Genomic DNA, 17,052 nt, shown 5'->3' with positions numbered 1-17,052 from the left:
TTATTTTATTGATATTTTTTCCTCACTACTAATTATGTTAAATCTAAAATTATTGATTCATTATTTTGTTGTACTTTGATCTAACTTGAGTGTTGTAATGTGTATGGCACTTCTTCGTATTAATACTGTATATACCAGCCTATATATAATAACTCATCATAATTCCTGATGAACACTTGTTTCATGTTGGCAATCACATGAGAATGAAGGCTGTGGTACATGAGTCATACTTTCGCGAACTGTAACATCATTGACTAACCTTTTACTCCATTCCTGTAAGAAAGTTTTACTATTTATTACTAGCTGACTCAGCCACAAGTACAGTCAACATCACATCAACCTATGCAAATCCACTGCAAATTCGCCTGCAAAACCGCTATTTTACCTTGATGTGCGGTTCATCCAACTATAAAATTGAGATAAATACTTCTAGTTATATCTTACAAGTTATCAATATTTCATTATTATGTTTACTATAATATGGACACTTGGATATGGATTTTGGTTGATGTTCACTTAACGAAAATAAAACCAAGTGGTAACAAATAATAATGCTGGTGTACACTTTCATTTGCATACTTACTACCTTCCATTACACTATGGACACCTATGGAAGGTTTTGGTGATGTTTACTTACTGAAAATAAAACTGCGTGGTAGCAAATAATATGCTGGGGTAATAAATTTTCGTTTGCAAACTGCCTTGCATTTTCCGCTATTTTCCGCGCTTCGTTGTCGTGTTCCCGCGCCCAAAGCACGCGCTGCTTCAAGTCTGAAAGGTCTCGAGCTACAGGAACATAGTGTACCCATGGTTGCAGCAGTTTGTAGAAGTGCTCGAAATAAGGAGACTCTTGTTTTAGGACCATGCCCCCTCCCGAAAGGAGATATGGCAATCTATAAGCTGCTACAGTCCCATCAATGTTAATTTGATATTTATACTGAAATAGACAAAAAGGATGGGTATATATATGTTGTTGTCTTCTCGTTCCTTATTTCTGTGTGTTATTTTATAACTTTGTAGGTTGTAAGTATTTAATTAAAAAAACACTAACGTCAAAAAATTTAAAGAATGACATATGAGGCTGCTTGGGTCCATATTCAGTTTCTTTGTCTCTAAAGAAGAAAAAGTTTGTAAGAGACACATTGAAAAGATCTGGGTTGGCACGTGCAATGTCTACCAGATCCAGCCGTTCGCGTCGGGAATCACGGCCTCGCCACACTGCTTTTGCTTCTCTCTTGGGCCACTCTCTGTCAATGCTACCTTGTACTGACAAAGTATCCAGGGTCACTCTGAAAATAATTTTAAGAATTTATTTGATATTCACATGTATAATATAGCTTTTATTAAAAACAATAAAATTGACAAATATAACATATATAAAACAAAAAAAAAGAAATTATTATACTATACTAATGTGAAAAAATATAAAATTGTTTAATTTTATAATATAGAACAAAACCAAATGAAATATGGAAAGTTTACCTGCCCATATTTTCAATAGATGATTCTGTAATATCATAGGTGGGCATCAAAATATCTAGAGTATCATCAGAACCACACCAAGAAAAAATTGGCAGTGGTTCTGTGTATTTTCGAACTAAGGGCCAATCACCCAAGTTGACCACTAATTCCATATCAGGCAAAACAACCTTTCTGGCCAAGAACAACAATATGTTATCAGAAAACATATTAAATCCCACATGTTTTCCATAACAGTCTCTGTATACTTTATTATTCTTAACAGCATAGTGACAAAAGCTTGTGCTTTCTGGACTATGAAATCTTTCAATTATTTTCTGTACTGTGACTTTCATGTTAACATTGTTCTGCATTTTCAAAGCACTGTTAATACTGTCATATGATTTAGGACATCCATAACGGTCCAACCAGGTATTAAAATTCTGATCAGGGCAGTTACACTGATCTGAATATATTGGACCTAAAAATAAAATAAATTAGTAAAAAAATATAATTCTACCTATCTCTGAATCAAACAAGGTTACAAAACCTTGCTAAAGAAGATAGTAAAACAAAATCAGTCAGTTTTAATAACTCACATTTGTGTGTGGCTGTGCACAGGGGCGTGTTGGTCCCGACATTAATGTATGGGAGTGAAAGTTGGGTATGGCAAAAGGAGCATGAATGTAGAATAAATGCAGTGGAAATGAGAGCGTTAAGGAGTATGATGGGTGTGAAATTGAGTGACAGGATAAGGAACAGCGTGATAAGGGAATGTTGTGATGTGAAAGAAGATGTAGTTACAGGAATAGAAAAGGGTATGTTAAGATGGTTTGGTCATGTGGAGAGGATGAATGAAAGCAGGTTGACTAAGCAGATATACAAGGAGAGTGTGGAGGGAAAGGTCGGAGTGGGAAGACCTAGACGAACGTATCTTGATCAAATTAAGGACGTCATGGTAAAGGGTCAGGTCAAAAGTACCCCTGAAACCGCCGAGCTTGTATGAAGAGAGTTATGAATGTGGATGAAGCGAAGGAAGTATGCAGAGATCATGGCAAGTGGAAAGAGGTAGTCTCTACCTACCCCTCCGGGAAAGAGGCGTGATTTTATGTATGTATCCGCCGAGCATGTATGAAGAGAGTTATGAATGTGGATGAAGCGAAGGAAGTATGCAGAGATCATGGCAAGTGGAAAGAGGTAGTCTCTGCCTATCCCTCCGGGAAAGAGGCGTGATTTTATGTATGTATGTATGTATGCACATTTGTTGCAGGTTATCACTTATTATTTTTCACTGAATAAATACAATTTATATGTACCTTGGAAAGTAAATGGAGAGCCCTTAATATGTCTACTTTTATAATAAAGGCTAATAGATAAATCAAAGCATGTTTCATAATTCTTATATCTGACAATAAATGTCCCATCTTTTCTGTATAATTTGTTTACCCAAATTCTACAGTAATTTTTCTTTGTTGACTTTCCTTCTATTTCTACAGCAAAATTGTCTGGCAATTCAGAGCTGTAAATAAATAATCTGCAATATAGTTTCTAATAATTCACACATAATCAAGAAAGATTAACAATATAAAGAGGTTTAATTATCATGATTGTTAAATTCGTGAATTACAATATGAGAGCTTCACAACAAATAAAAAGACACACACAGTTAAATTATATATATGAAAAACTAGCTGTTGCCCGCGACTTCGTCCGCGTAAATTTCGAGTTGAATCTACAATTGTTCACCAATTTTTGTTGTAATTAAATTGGTTTAGTACTTTTGGAGTTAAGCGTGATCATACAGTCAGATACAGACAGACAAAAAATGTAAAAAAAAATTCTGTATCCAATTCAGTCAAAATACTAAATGTACAGACAAAATATTTTTACCTTTTTATTATACATAGTATTTTGATTTTCAGTTATTTAAAATAACACAAAAAAAATATTTTTTATAAAAAAATTTTGTTTTTTTGGGACTTGAACTTAGACAGCCAACTTCACAATCTCGCACAGCAACCACTAGACCATCGAGGCCGAAAACCAAAATCAGCAAAACCAGGATATTATCATATTGATTTTCACTTATATTTATATGTTAAAGGAATAATGCTGTCATACAATGATAAATCACTTTGAATTTTAAATTTCGTAACTTATTTGCAGGCAAACTCATGCCTTGAGTTCATTCAAATGATGATAACTTTTTTTTAAGTGAACCTATTTTGATGAAACAAAATTTAAATGTTTTTCTGAGTTAAAACAAAGTCTTAAGTAAATCGGTTCAGTACTCTCGGAGATAAGTGAGATCATACAGACAGAAAAAAATTAAAAAAAAATTTTTGCTTTCTGTTATTCATTGGTAAAACTCTTGAAACGGGCCACCGCCGGAGAGGGGTGGGCAAGGGGGAGGGGGAGGGGATAATACCCCCCCTCCCGTGACCCCCCCTTGCCGGAAGCCTATAGTTTTTTTTTTTACGAATTTTTAAAGTTTTACATACAAAAAGGGTGCTAAAGGTCATTAACCACCAGGTGGGCAAGGGGGGGGAAAGTGAGAAGGGATGAAAGGGGTGAAGGTGAGTTAAACCTAACCTAACCTAAACTAGACTTTTTTACTCAGTTTGAACGCTCCGCTCGCTCCGCTTTGGTGGTTTACACCAACCTAACCTATCCTAACCAAAACCGAGTTTGATTTTTGACCAATTTGTTTCTTTTCATTGCGGGGGGCCCCTGCACCCCCTGCTGTCCGTTTACCAATAGCTACTTTCGAAGTCAGTACATAAGATGACAGTAGCACATAACCAAAACGGCGGATTGTGTTCTGTTCATAGTTAGTGTCTTTTTTGTTTTTACTTTTAAGCAAAGTTTTTGACTATATTTTTAGTGCTAAAATATATTAATTAATGTATTGTACATGTTTAATGGACAAACTAATTATGTAGTACTAAATTAACACACACACAGTTTACAATGACAAACGGAAAATATTGCGTTGTTTAGTGCAATTTTTATGATTTTCAAAAATTCATATAAAAAAGGGGGGGCTTCCGGCAAAAAAAAATACTTGGGGGGGTCATACAAACCCTCCTGGCGGTGGCCCGTTTTAAGAGTTAAGCCTATTCATTCTAAGTGTCCCATCTATCCATTTCAGTCAAAAATACTAAATGTACAGACAAAATATTTTTACTGTTTTATTATATGTAAAAGCGACCTAAAATTATCTCTTTGATGAAGTATTGTGGGTATTTATTTTTATATTCAATTTTTTCACTCAAGTTCCTTAATAAAAACAAAACATGTAACTTTTTTACAACTGGCCAGTAACATGTGAAAAAGAGGTTGATACTATTTAATGTATGGACTTAATAGAATGACAAATAGTAGGAAATAAAGCGATTCTTTACATAAATTTCAACAATGATAAAACAATGTCAAATCCTATGAATGTACTGGAAAATTTTGAATGTTTGTGTTAAAATTTAACTTACGGCTCGCCGGCAATTATTGAAGTAAGGTTAACAACAAAGTATCTTGCAGGCATAATAATTTCTTGGGGCTTTAAACCAGGACCAAACTTAATATTCTCTTGAAAGGTCTTACATATCAAAAATAGAAAAATGTAAATAATAAACATTATATGTCTACACATGATGAATCACAAAATGTTTATGTACTTCACATCAAAATTTTATATTTTAAAGAAGGCCTAGTACTAGTAGATATAGAACAAAGTATATATTTAATGTATGTATGTAACTTATTTGTTCATACTTTCGCGTCAAGATTGTTTACATTTCACCTCCTAAAACAAACTAACCGATCTCAACTTTTTGACAGTTCGTTCATTTTATTTTGTTCACTCGGTTGGTGCGAATGCGTAGGTGGGTGACCCCTTTGGTCATTGACCCCCGGCTTACCCTTGCCTAGCAACATCCTGGCAAAGACAAACATGAACATAATGATTTATATGGTCTTTGCTTTAATCTTAGGGCGCCTTTCTCTATCTACGACGCTTGTACATTCTCGGCGAGGACCCACGAAACATGGATGAGAATGTACAGCCTTAGTAAGTTATACCTTACACACTGACTGCACATTATAACCATTAACTTGTCTTCTCTTGTACTAACAATACCTACTTGTTGTGTTTGTCTTTTTGTGTTTGTACATTTGTTAACCTTCTCCTTTCAGATTGTATACCGTCCATTTTTGTAACTTCGTGTCTCTTCTAACCATGACATTGGCAGAATCACCGAAAGTCCGGTGGAAGCCATAATATAGAAAAGAAAGAAAGAAAGAGAATGTACGGGATAAATTCGCTATCATCGCCTTGCCTCGTAGCACTTCTCATGCGCGAGATTGGAGCGATGGCACTCGCCCGAGAATGCACACCCATTATCAAGAGCAAGTTAAAAACGTAAAGAGTATCGACTAAATTGAATGTCAAAAAGGCCTCAGATCGTAGACACAGTTCTTTTCTTACGTTTAAGTCAGTGCAGGTGATACGCAATCATTGCGGTAAAATACCTACTTCATTAGACATTTATTGGTAATGTTAACGAAGTACAGATAGTTGACATCCGAAACCGAAACCGTCTATATATAATACTAACTTTTGCCCGCGATTTTTTAGATTATTAGGATACGCAATAAAATTTCACCCATTTTTTAATCCCGTATCGTGCGGGACTGTTTTAAATTTATATTTGATTTAAATTCATATGGCTTCTCCCGTCTCTTCTCGTTCTGTTCCGTTCCGTCCCAACCTGTTGTGTCCCGTTCTGCCCCGTCCAGTCCTATTCTGTCCCATCCCATCCTATTTAGTGCCATCCTGCTTTCCGAAACTGATACCTATTATTTACTAACCAATATTTAAGACTTCTCGCACTTCGACACCCATCAAAAAACGAAGATTCATACAAACTTCCAACCCTTATTTTTCGTCCTTGAGATCAATGGATCAGGTTACTTTGTGGCGACATCACTGATGTCACACACCAAGTCACCAACTGTCATAGAAATTGATGCGCTCAGCCAATAGCAGCAAAGAATCTAAACGCGCAAACAAAGATTTCACGGATTGGATTATAAATACAACCTCCGAGTCAACATCGTCGGAGCCTCGGTTCCCCAGGCATAACACCTAGCCTGGCGAGAGATCTTCCCTTTGGTGGCGGTCGAGCCCAAATCATTGCTCCCGCTAAAACCATAATTGACACTGTGAAAGACACTATCGATGGCTAGTTTCAATTCAAGTCAAATGAATTACTACAATTTCTTTTAGTTGCAATGGTCAGTTCAGTAGCAATAGTATCGATAGTATCGCAGTTGTCGATAGTCCTATCGATATTAAATGCTTTTACTTACTCAACTATCTGTAGTTGGTAGACTATCGATAGGCAAAATATCACTATTTAGTTTGTGATCTAATTCAACCAATAGAGCAGACTAATAGAGGCAGTATGGTCTTTGACCTTAGCCTGTTCCATGCGGACGAACCTAAACAAAAAAAAACAACCAATAGAGCATAACATAACATTTAACATAACCTTAAATTGACAAAACTAAGGTGCAAAAGTAAAGAAATGCAATTGAAACGAAAAATAAAACTAATAGCACATTAAGATAATTTTGAAGAATAAAAGCTCTGGTAGGGCCGAGTAAAACTATGGCTGCTTCCAATTTGAAATTGTTATGCAGTAGTTTTGGCAGGCTGAGGTAAACTTTTGTACCAACCTAAATGTTATTTTATTTAAAAGTACCAAAAACTTATATACATTTTGTTTATTTTCAGTGTGGGTAAAATAATAACTAGGTCAAATGCTTTTTATAAGCCACCTAGGTATAGACCCCCATATTGGTTTGCACCAAAGGAACGTGTGGTGAGTAATGATAAGCAATACAAGTTTTCAGAGACTAAATTAAAGATGAATGATAAAAACCATAATTGTCTTTCTTAGATGTCTGAAGATCAAGTTACCCAAGAAAATAAACAATTTCTGGAAGAAGTTTTGAAGGACAGACTTAAAATTCAAACTGAAAAGGAATCTCCATTAGCTCAAGTTGACACACAGGTAGTTGGGCATTGGACTCCCCGGACCAGAAGAGTTGGATTAATTGCTCGTAAAATTGGAAACTACCCAGTCTGGGACAAAAATGGCAAGAAGTTATTGACTACTTTGTTACAGGTACCGTGAATCTTCACACTTCCTTTTTTTACAAATATAGTAAGTCATTATTTTTTTGGAGCATACATACATATAGTAACGTCTATATCCCTTGTGGGGTATACAGAGCCAACAGACTTGAAAAGACTGAGGCCAAGTGGTTCCCGGCACAAATACAAAAAAGAATAGGACCACTCCATCTCTTTCCCATGGATGTCGTAAAAGGCGACTAAGGGATAGGTTTACAAACTTGGGATTCTTTTTTAGGTGATGGGTTAGTAACCTGTCACTATTTGAATCTCAATTCTATTGTTAAGCCAAATAGCTGATCATGGTCATTCAGTCTTTTCAAGACTTTTGGCTCTGTCTACCCCGCAAGGGATATAGACGTAACCATATGTATGTATGATCTCTGTGATAGTCCCTGGCAGGTATATTTGAAAATTATATTATGGGTGTTCCATGATTCTGTACAAGCCAATAAATTTAAAAAGGTTGTTGTTATTTAATTATTGTTTCAGGTGGTTGATAATCATGTTATAAAATATATCCCTCCTGCGGAGTTTAAACCTCAGATAATGAAGAATATGAAATGGCGGGAAAAGCAAAATATGGGTTGTATCCTAGTTGGCTCAGAAACTGTTGATCCCAGTACCTTAAGAAAAGAATATTGTGGTATATTTGATAGTGTTGGAATGCTGCCAAAAAAACATTTATGCAGATTCATAGTGTCTCCTGAAGCTGCAATAACTACTGGCACTCCACTTTTTGCTACTCATTTCAGAGTTGGAGATCATATTGATGTTAGAGCAAAAACGTTAGTATTAGTAGTTAGTTGCACAATTTTATAAATAAACATAAATACTATGAGATGATGATGCTGGTTCATAAAGAAATCTAAAGTGCATGAACAACTAAAATTATTTAGTAAAAAGAAAAGACAAATGGATGTGTTGGGAAATACAAAATAAAACTGGAAAACATACAAACCAGTTAGCTGTGTAGCTTACTCTGACGGATGGCATTGGTTGATTGAAGTGATGCAGGACTCTTGAACTCAGCGGCAATAAGCCATTTCTTCAATATGAGGGTATCCCTAATGAAGGATACTTTTACCCATTGAATCGGCACACACCACATCTGCTCATAGTCTAGAGACTAATAGCAAGATTGAAACTACAAAAAAAAAATATATACAAATTTTTTTTTGTTTAATTTTAGATGTAGGTGAAGCTGAAGTTGTAGATAAAACATAAGATGATAATGTTTGTTTTAATTAAGTAAACATTAAATTTTTAGCATGGACAGAGGATTTCAAGGTGTTATGAAACGTTGGGGATTCAAAGGTATGCCAGCATCACATGGCGTAACCAAGACTCATAGAAGACCAGGTAATATTGGTGCTGGTGGAGAAAAGGCACGAGTGTGGCCTGGTACCAAAATGCCTGGACACATGGGAAATAGGTCAGTTACTATTATCAATCAATTTCATACACTAGAAACAACAATATCATTCTCCTGGCCGCATCCTCCCTTTTTTTGGAAAGGAGCCTGAGATGTATTCTTGGATTGGGTGAGTCAGATATACATACCTACTATGTGCTGGTTGGTGTGAAAAGGGCGCTCCTATATTATATCTCCGTGCCGGTGTGAGTGAACGGACATTTACGTACGGAATAGACCCAAGGGGCAGACAGAGCTTACAGTCTCGAAAAGTTTTCAAGGCTACTTTCAGCTGGATGGCATTATGATGAAATTGACATAATAATAACAGTTTGCTAGCCCATCACTTTCCAAGTATAAATGTCAGGTTTTTAACTTCAATAAAAAATTAATGCTTCACGATGATAATAAGATTTGACTATGCCAGCACTATTCTGTAGATATGCATTAAGCTACTCGACCCCCGTAGCAAGGCTTGAGCAACGCCGTTTTTATGGCGCAATAAATTATCGCTGTCCCGTTTCACGTCATAATAAAAAGTGAAACAGCGTAGTTTAACGCAGAAGTTTAGTCTGTTTTATATAATGATACTACCTCGCGGCTCTGCTCACGTGAAAGGCACAGGTACTTTTCTGTACTCCACAATTAAAATACCTATATAAATATTTTAATGGACATTTAACTGTGAAAACTGTTTTTTTGTAATCAAACTTACTTTAGGATAAAAAATTTTCTAAATCATCTGCTCTTCTAGTGAAATAATTTTTTTTATTAAAAATGTCTATTATTTTTTTTAGGTGGAGAACATTACGCGGGGTAAAGATTCTTCGCATTAACACAAAACATAATGTAATTTGGACTTTAGGTGTAGCTATTCCTGGAGAAACTGGGGCTTTATGTTATTTGTATGATACTATTCTGCCTTTGAAGAAGTTAAAAACTGCACCACCATTTCCTACACACCCACCTGCAGATGATCTACCTTTAGAATATTATGATGAAGACATTCATCCCTTTGAAGGAGAAACAATATCCTTTGAAGATGTGTGAATCTAAGTTTATTTATACTGGAAATAGTAATACTAATTAAAGAAAGGGAAGAAGTAGAACTGTATGTTTTTCATTTAGTTCACTCATCTACACTTCTACACTAATATTATAAAGAGGAAAACTTTGTTTGTTTGGTTGTAATGAATAAGCTCAAAAACTACTGGACCTATTTTAAAAATTCTTTCACCATTCGAAAGCTACATTATCCACGAGTAACATAGACTATATTTTATTTTGAAAAAAAATAGGGTTCCGTAATATATTTGGATTTTTCGGACAAAAACTGAAAAAAATCAACCAAAAAGTTACTTATTTTGCGTACGCTGCCTAAACTACAAAAGGCAGAACCATAAAATGTTTTAATTAATTGTAGATCTTATAAATATCTACAAAAAAGTCCGGGACACACTATACCTATCTATGTCGAGTGAGGCACAACAACCATATTTTTATTTAAAAATCTTGAATTTTTTTTGGTCTACATTTAAACGCGTTTTTTTTACTCATGCTATTAATCCTTATCAAAATAAATAATTTCATCAATAAGTACAGTTTATGTAGATAATATTTGGTCTTTGAATGATTAAAATTGGACGTTTGGTTTTGAAGTTGTGGTAAAATTAAAATATTACAATTTCTGCTGCAGGGCCCGGGACTGCAGGCAGAAGTGACACTTTTGCCGGGAGCAAGAAATAGCCGCTTTGCGGGCGGTCCTTTAGTTAGTTCTAATAGAAATATATTTACTATCGGCTGTGCATCCGTGCGAAGCCGGGGCGGGTCGCTAGTTAAATCTATACTAATATTATAACGAGGTAAGCGTTTGTGAGTTTGTAAGCTAGAGGCAGGTAATCTCCGAAGATATGTAGCTACTGAAGCGATTTCAAAAATTCTTTCACCATTAGAAAACTTCATTATAATTTATTAAAAAAATCCTAATGGCACAACTAATTGTAAAGCGCGCCTAAAGCAATTCCAGGAAAACTGATAACATAGGGGCTTCTTTTGGTACAAATAAATAAAGTGTTATGTATAAATAACTTTTGTGAAAAGAGAGAACAGATTCCAATCGACGTCTTAAAAGTCTCCTGAAAACCGCATCAAAATCAGTTCAGCGAAACGCGAGATAGGTACATACAGGCTAAACTGAGAACCACTTTTTTTAAAGCGGTTAAAAATCGTCGCGAATTCTCCCCTTATGAGGGGCAATATAGGGGATGCTTTTTCAGTGTACTTTTCGACGTACGAAGCCGCGGGCAACAGTTAGTAATCACTACATAGTATAAAACAAAGTCGCTATTTTAGTCTGTTTGTCCGTATGCTTAAATCTTTAAAATTACGCAACGGATTTTGATGCGGTTTTTTGTAACAGGTAGAGTGATTCAAGAGGAAGGTTTCTATGTATAATAACATTTATAATTTTGCACCCGTGCGAAGCCGGGGCGGGTCGCTAGTTAAATAATAAAACCATCATGATGTCCTAACATGGCTAAAGTGAGGTTTCTACTGTTCGAGGTATTTGTGACAAACACTTGCTCTCTTCTAGCTTTAAAACTTAGTTTGCTATGAAAAGAAAACAATAGCAAATACTTTGTTGTTACATAAATAAAAATAAGATAATATCAGTCATCAAATTTTACTTATCACTTATTTTTACAATTTTTTCCTTTTATTACATTCCTAGCCTAAAATATAAATCTTAACAGCTAAACACGAGCAAGACTGATTATTCTACATAATATATATTCTTATATATAATTAAATAAAAACAGGTAAGTAATCTCATTGCATCCCGAGATAAGTGACACTAAATCATAAAATTTAATTAAACAATTTTACCTTGTCAAGTCTTGCTAATTTAGTATAAATATACATAAGTATCTATTGTATACTTATGTATTTTATAATAGTATTTATGTATTTGTTTGTGTTTGTCTATAAATAATTGTGTTGGGAACACGCCTGTCACCCTTTACAGAACCTATGTAATCAATCTCGATGTTTTCTGTGTACATAAATTAGTAATTAAATAAATGCTTGGAAAAGTTTTCAAAATAAAGGAAAAAATCTTTAGCAATGAACCCTAGGTTACTTAAGAAAAATTTTTGCTTAATTACCTATGGGTATTTACTAGGTTCAGTGTAAATTAACTTATTAGTACTTAGCTACCCTATTAGTTTTATTCATCGAAATACAATGCCAAGCAAAGCAACTAGCCACAAGTTTAAAACTTATTGGGGCCTAAGAGTGTTGTTCATGTACATACTCTTCATTTATCATTTATGAATATTAACCATTATGTATTATAAAACAAAGTAACTACTTGTTGATTTCTGACTTATTATTTAAAAACTTGTTATAAACAGTTTAAATAAAATCAAATTTCTGTCATTTTACTGCTGGTTTGGTGGTTGAAATCCATATCCAGGATATGGTTGTGGTGCACCAGGTGGTGGAGCCCCTGGAGCAGGAGCGCGAGCATATGGGTAGGGAGATGGTGGATACTGTGCAGGAGGATAACCTTGTTGGTAATGTTGTGGGTATGATCCTCCTGTTGGGGGATAAGATTGTGGATTTTGAGGATATGACGACGGAGGAGGGGCAGTTGAAACAGAAGGGGCTGGACTACCTGGTTGTGAGGACGGATTTGAATATGGCGGCTGAGATGATGGAGGATATGGTGATGGTTGACCGGGGGGGTACTGTTGTCCAGGGGGCCCACTGGTAGCTGGGGCCCCAGAGGCAACAGTTGAAGGAGGAGCATTGTTGCCATGAGAACTGGAATTGTAAGTAGGAGATTGAGCAGATGGAGAGCCATAAGCAGAGCTAGTAGGATTTTGTGGTGTATATCCACTGGGTGGTGGTTGTGGTGAACGATTAGGCTGGGATGTTGGAGTTGAACTGTATGCTGATGTGGGTGTTGCGTTGGGAAATGGTTGGGATTGATAGGGTTGAGGTTGAGGTGGTGTAGAATTATAAGTACTAACACCAACATTAGGATAGTTGGAACCAGACTGTGGTGGAGGATATGCAGAATTACTTGTATAACCTGGCTGTGCTGCACCACGAACAGGATAGGGAGACCCAGCAGCTGCGGGGCTGCCAGGAGGTGGAGCATATGGTTGTTGAACAGTTGATGGGGGATAACCAGACCCAGGGTGAGAAGAAGGAGGATAATTACTTGGAGTTGTAGTGATAGGAGGCCCATAATTAGAATTTGGAGGATAGCCCTGTGGTTGTTGAGATGGATTTGGTGGTCCGTAACCTTGACCAGGAGGACCATAACCTCCCTGGGGTGGATAGACACTAGGTGTTCCCTGATATTGTCCTTGGTATGGTGTTTGAGGGTAAGGTCTTTGCCCATATGACTGTGTTGGCCGAGTTGGTGTGGTCGAAACTCCAGGGGGGCGATACTGCTGCTGACCAGATCCATCTGCACCACTAGATGGTGGGTTCAGAGGGCCCTGTGGTACATTCCCAGCAAGCACATGAGGTGGCTGAAACAAATAAAGAAATAACAGCTGTTTTGCATAGTGATAGTATTCCTGCCTCCATTAAATCATTATCAAAAATTTACTTTTTAATCCCCAACAGAAAAATAAGTTTCACGTGTCAGTGTGTATGTGGCATCATATTTCACAATTCACAAACAAGATGAAGCAATTTCAATTTAGTTTTTTTTAAATTAATAGTGATTTACATGAGTGTTTTTAGATATGTTTGGTAAATCAGTTGAGCTGTTTATAAGTTGTGGGAGTTCAAAACGCTGAAAGAAAATTAAAAGTCCATTGATCACTACATAGTATAAAACAAAGTCGCTATTTTAGTCTGTTTGTTGGTATGCTTAAATCTTTAAAATTACGCAACGGATTTTGATGCGGTTTTTTGTAACATGTATAATAACATTTATAATTTTGCACCCGTGCGAAGCCGGGGCGGGTCGCTAGTTGCAAATAAAATATAAATTTTTAACTTTTTTATGATTGAGTTGGGACTTAGGATGTTTATCCAATTTGTTAAAAAAAAATCTCCCCTGTCCCATTACTAAGTTCACCAACGCTCACTAAGTAGCTCACTATCCTCAGGCAACTACTTGCTGGATCTTCCTGGAGTTTATCTATCTATACATACATACAATCATGTCTGTATTCCTTGTGGGGTAGGCAGAGGCACCAGTTTTGAAAAGACTGATAGGCCACGTTCAGCTGTTGGCTTAATGAAAGCATTGAGATTTATCTATCTATGTCTTTACCTTAATCCACTCCCATAAATATTGTAAAACTAGGATAATAAATATTGTTATTATCCCTTAAATCTAATTGTCTCTAAATGCCCTTACCTATGACATTTCACATATTCCTTAATGCAATTCTTAAACTTGCTTTGGGACTTACTCAATCTGTGTGATTTATCTCTTGTATATCTTCATGCTGTTTAAAAATATTTTCTAAAGCAAATATACTTTAAATTTTGTAAATTTTGTATAAAACAACTTTATAAAACAAATTACTTTTCTTCCAAGGATTTCAAATGAGTTTATAAATTCAGCACAGTGTTTATCTTTATAATATTTGCAATACAAAATATAGTATTTATCAGGTTTGTCAGTTTTATCATCATACATACATACATACATATCATCACGTCTATATCCCTTACGGGGTAGACAGAGCCAACAGTCTTGAAAAGACTGAAAGGCCACATTCAGCTATTTTGCTTAATGATAGAATTGAGATTCAAATAGTGACAGGTTGCTAGCCTGTCATGCATTATATTCATGTTTTTATCATCATTCATGGTTTTATTGCAAAGGGTGAAATAATGTGATTCATTATTGTCTGTATGCTTGTCAATGTCGAACTGCAGATCTGCACAAGCTGCTGACAAGAATAAAGATAGGATACTCACGGCTAGTGCCGTGTGGTTCCCAGCACCAATAAAAAAAAGAATAGGACCACTCCATCTCGTTCCCATGGATGTCGTAAAAGGCGGCTAAGGGATATGCTTATAAACTTGTTAGGCGATGACCTGTCACTGTTAGAATCTCAATTCTATCATTAAGCCAAACAGCTGAACGTGGGTTATCAGCCTTTTCTCTGTCTACCCCGCAAGGAATATGGACGTGATTATATATATATTATGTGTTACTAACACTTACCGGTAATATACTTTGTATATTCTGGTTGGCATCAGCAATTGAAGCTAAATAAACCAAATTTCTGTGAAGAACTTGCTGATACTGATGACATTCCATCAATTGCCCTTTCGCTTGATATTCTTGTATAGTTTGAATTAGGTGAGCATTTTCATCTAACATTTTTTGGATTTGTGCAGGGCTTAACGGAGGTCTGTTACCTCGTGGAGCAAAAGCAACCGACATTGTAATGTGATGCTGCTCTGAACTGCAATGAACCAATTGCTGTTTAAAATTACATTTACGTATCAAGTAATATGGAAAGGAATGAAAACTCTCATTAACACTTGCAGTACACTATAAAGAGAAAACCTTTAACATAAAATTAAGGCTTTACCACAACAGATATAAAGCACAAAAACAGATTTCGTTCGTTTATCGGCGAGATACAAAAAGCGTTGTCTATGTCTGTCTACTGCAAAGATGCTTTGGCTCAGTGCAGTGCTGTGCAATGAAATATTGAGTTGCTGTGGCTGTGGTCTTGTCTCACTTTTCTTAGCCGGTGTTTGTAGGGATGGCGATGTGAGATCGATTTATCAAAGAATCGATTAATCAAACTGAAAGAGATTAATTTCATGAATCGATATGTTGAACAAAATCGTACATGCATATAGTCACGTCTATATCACTTGCGGGATATATAGAGCCAATACTCTTGAAAAGCCTTAAAGTCCACGTTCAGTTGTACGGCTAAATGATAGAATTGTCATTCAAATAGTGACAGTTTGCTTGGCCATCGCATACAATAAAAGTTTATAAGCCTAACCGTTAGTCACCTTTTACGACATTCATGTGAAAGATATGGATTGGTTTTAAAGTGTCGGAAACCACATGGATGTGTGCCATGGGAAATGGAGAACTGAATTGATTCAGTGAATTGATATATGGGCATTTTCATTATACAAAATAATAAAACCGATCGCAATATAATTTCAACCTTGCTTTTACATTGATTTCTTTGTGAATCGATTCATTGGGGAAAGTTCCACTTCGCATTCCTAGCTGTCTGTTTGTCACTGCCATGCAACGTTGCCATGCCAGAGACAAACAACGTTTTTAGTTCCGTTCGTTGATTCACAAGATTGGACATTGACATGACAAATTAATTATTGCCATGCCTGTGGCGAGTTTTATTGAGATACCGTTCGTTTAAAATATTCGTAAATGTCGAGAAAATTTATAGTCTAAGTCACTAAAACACTCTCAAACACAAATAACATGACATTTGATTGTTGTTCTTGCTAAATTCGTTGAAATGTAAGATTGAAAACGATTAAAACTTGAAAATTGAGTAATTGACTGCATTGACTGACGTCAAACTGACGTCTCAATAAAATGGTTTTTTAGATCCATTTAATTTTCGTTGTCTTTAGGTTGGTCGAACATGTTCTGTGCTGAATGATCCGGAAACTCTATTTTCAAATTGTTGGCCAACAAAAATAATGGTTTACGTTTCGGTACGAAATAGATTTAAAGATTAAAAGGTGTATGAAATATACCTACCATCAGAAATACTCATTTCAAAGTGTGACCTAGTTCTTTACATACATCTGGTTTTCACGTGGACGTAATTTAATACAGACTATTTCTTAAAGTAATGAAATAAAGAAAAACTCAATGGGACCAATGTGAACTGAGTGGAACGGGCGGAATACATATTAAGGGCTTTAATATGTACTCATTTTACAATTCATCTCTGCGGCCATTTCGCGACTATGTTTGAAACCAATAACTGCTTATTGG

At 35.8% G+C, this 17,052-nt stretch overlaps 3 protein-coding genes across 4 annotated transcripts; 1 reads left to right on the top strand and 2 right to left on the bottom strand.

Annotated features, from left to right (window-relative positions):
- LOC106129010 (protein O-glucosyltransferase 2) lies at nucleotides 1-5,723 on the bottom strand. Of its 2 annotated transcripts, none has more exons than XM_060953459.1 (6): nucleotides 5,598-5,723; nucleotides 2,775-2,977; nucleotides 1,483-1,939; nucleotides 1,052-1,289; nucleotides 638-937; nucleotides 1-273 (listed from the first exon to the last, which is right to left on the bottom strand). In XM_060953459.1, the coding sequence occupies exons 1-6, from the start codon at nucleotides 5,663-5,665 to the stop codon at nucleotides 157-159; spliced, it is 1,383 nt and encodes a 460-aa protein (XP_060809442.1). In that variant the 5' UTR covers nucleotides 5,666-5,723; the 3' UTR covers nucleotides 1-156. The 2 variants fall into 2 exon arrangements, with proteins under 2 accessions (XP_060809442.1, XP_013182887.1); XM_013327433.2 differs by lacking the exon at nucleotides 5,598-5,723 and adding an exon at nucleotides 4,947-5,374.
- Nucleotides 5,724-6,879: 1,156 nt separating this feature from the next.
- Nucleotides 6,880-10,177, top strand: LOC106129011 (large ribosomal subunit protein uL3m). Its single transcript, XM_013327434.2, has 6 exons — nucleotides 6,880-7,176; nucleotides 7,253-7,340; nucleotides 7,419-7,646; nucleotides 8,147-8,442; nucleotides 8,925-9,089; nucleotides 9,866-10,177. Exons 1-6 carry the CDS (start codon nucleotides 7,127-7,129, stop codon nucleotides 10,116-10,118), a joined length of 1,080 nt encoding a protein of 359 aa, XP_013182888.1. The 5' UTR covers nucleotides 6,880-7,126; the 3' UTR covers nucleotides 10,119-10,177.
- A 1,558-nt stretch (nucleotides 10,178-11,735) lies between these two features.
- LOC106128994 (proline-rich protein 2) lies at nucleotides 11,736-15,870 on the bottom strand. The gene is made up of 3 exons (XM_013327404.2): nucleotides 15,647-15,870; nucleotides 15,274-15,517; nucleotides 11,736-13,612 (listed from the first exon to the last, which is right to left on the bottom strand). Exons 2-3 carry the CDS (start codon nucleotides 15,493-15,495, stop codon nucleotides 12,509-12,511), a joined length of 1,326 nt encoding a protein of 441 aa, XP_013182858.1. The 5' UTR covers nucleotides 15,496-15,517; nucleotides 15,647-15,870; the 3' UTR covers nucleotides 11,736-12,508.
- Nucleotides 15,871-17,052: the final 1,182 nt, after the last annotated feature.

Source organism: Amyelois transitella, chromosome 2, assembly GCF_032362555.1.
Source record: "Amyelois transitella isolate CPQ chromosome 2, ilAmyTran1.1, whole genome shotgun sequence".
NCBI lineage: Eukaryota > Metazoa > Arthropoda > Insecta > Lepidoptera > Pyralidae > Amyelois > Amyelois transitella.
This window is presented reverse-complemented; position numbering and strand designations above follow the sequence as displayed.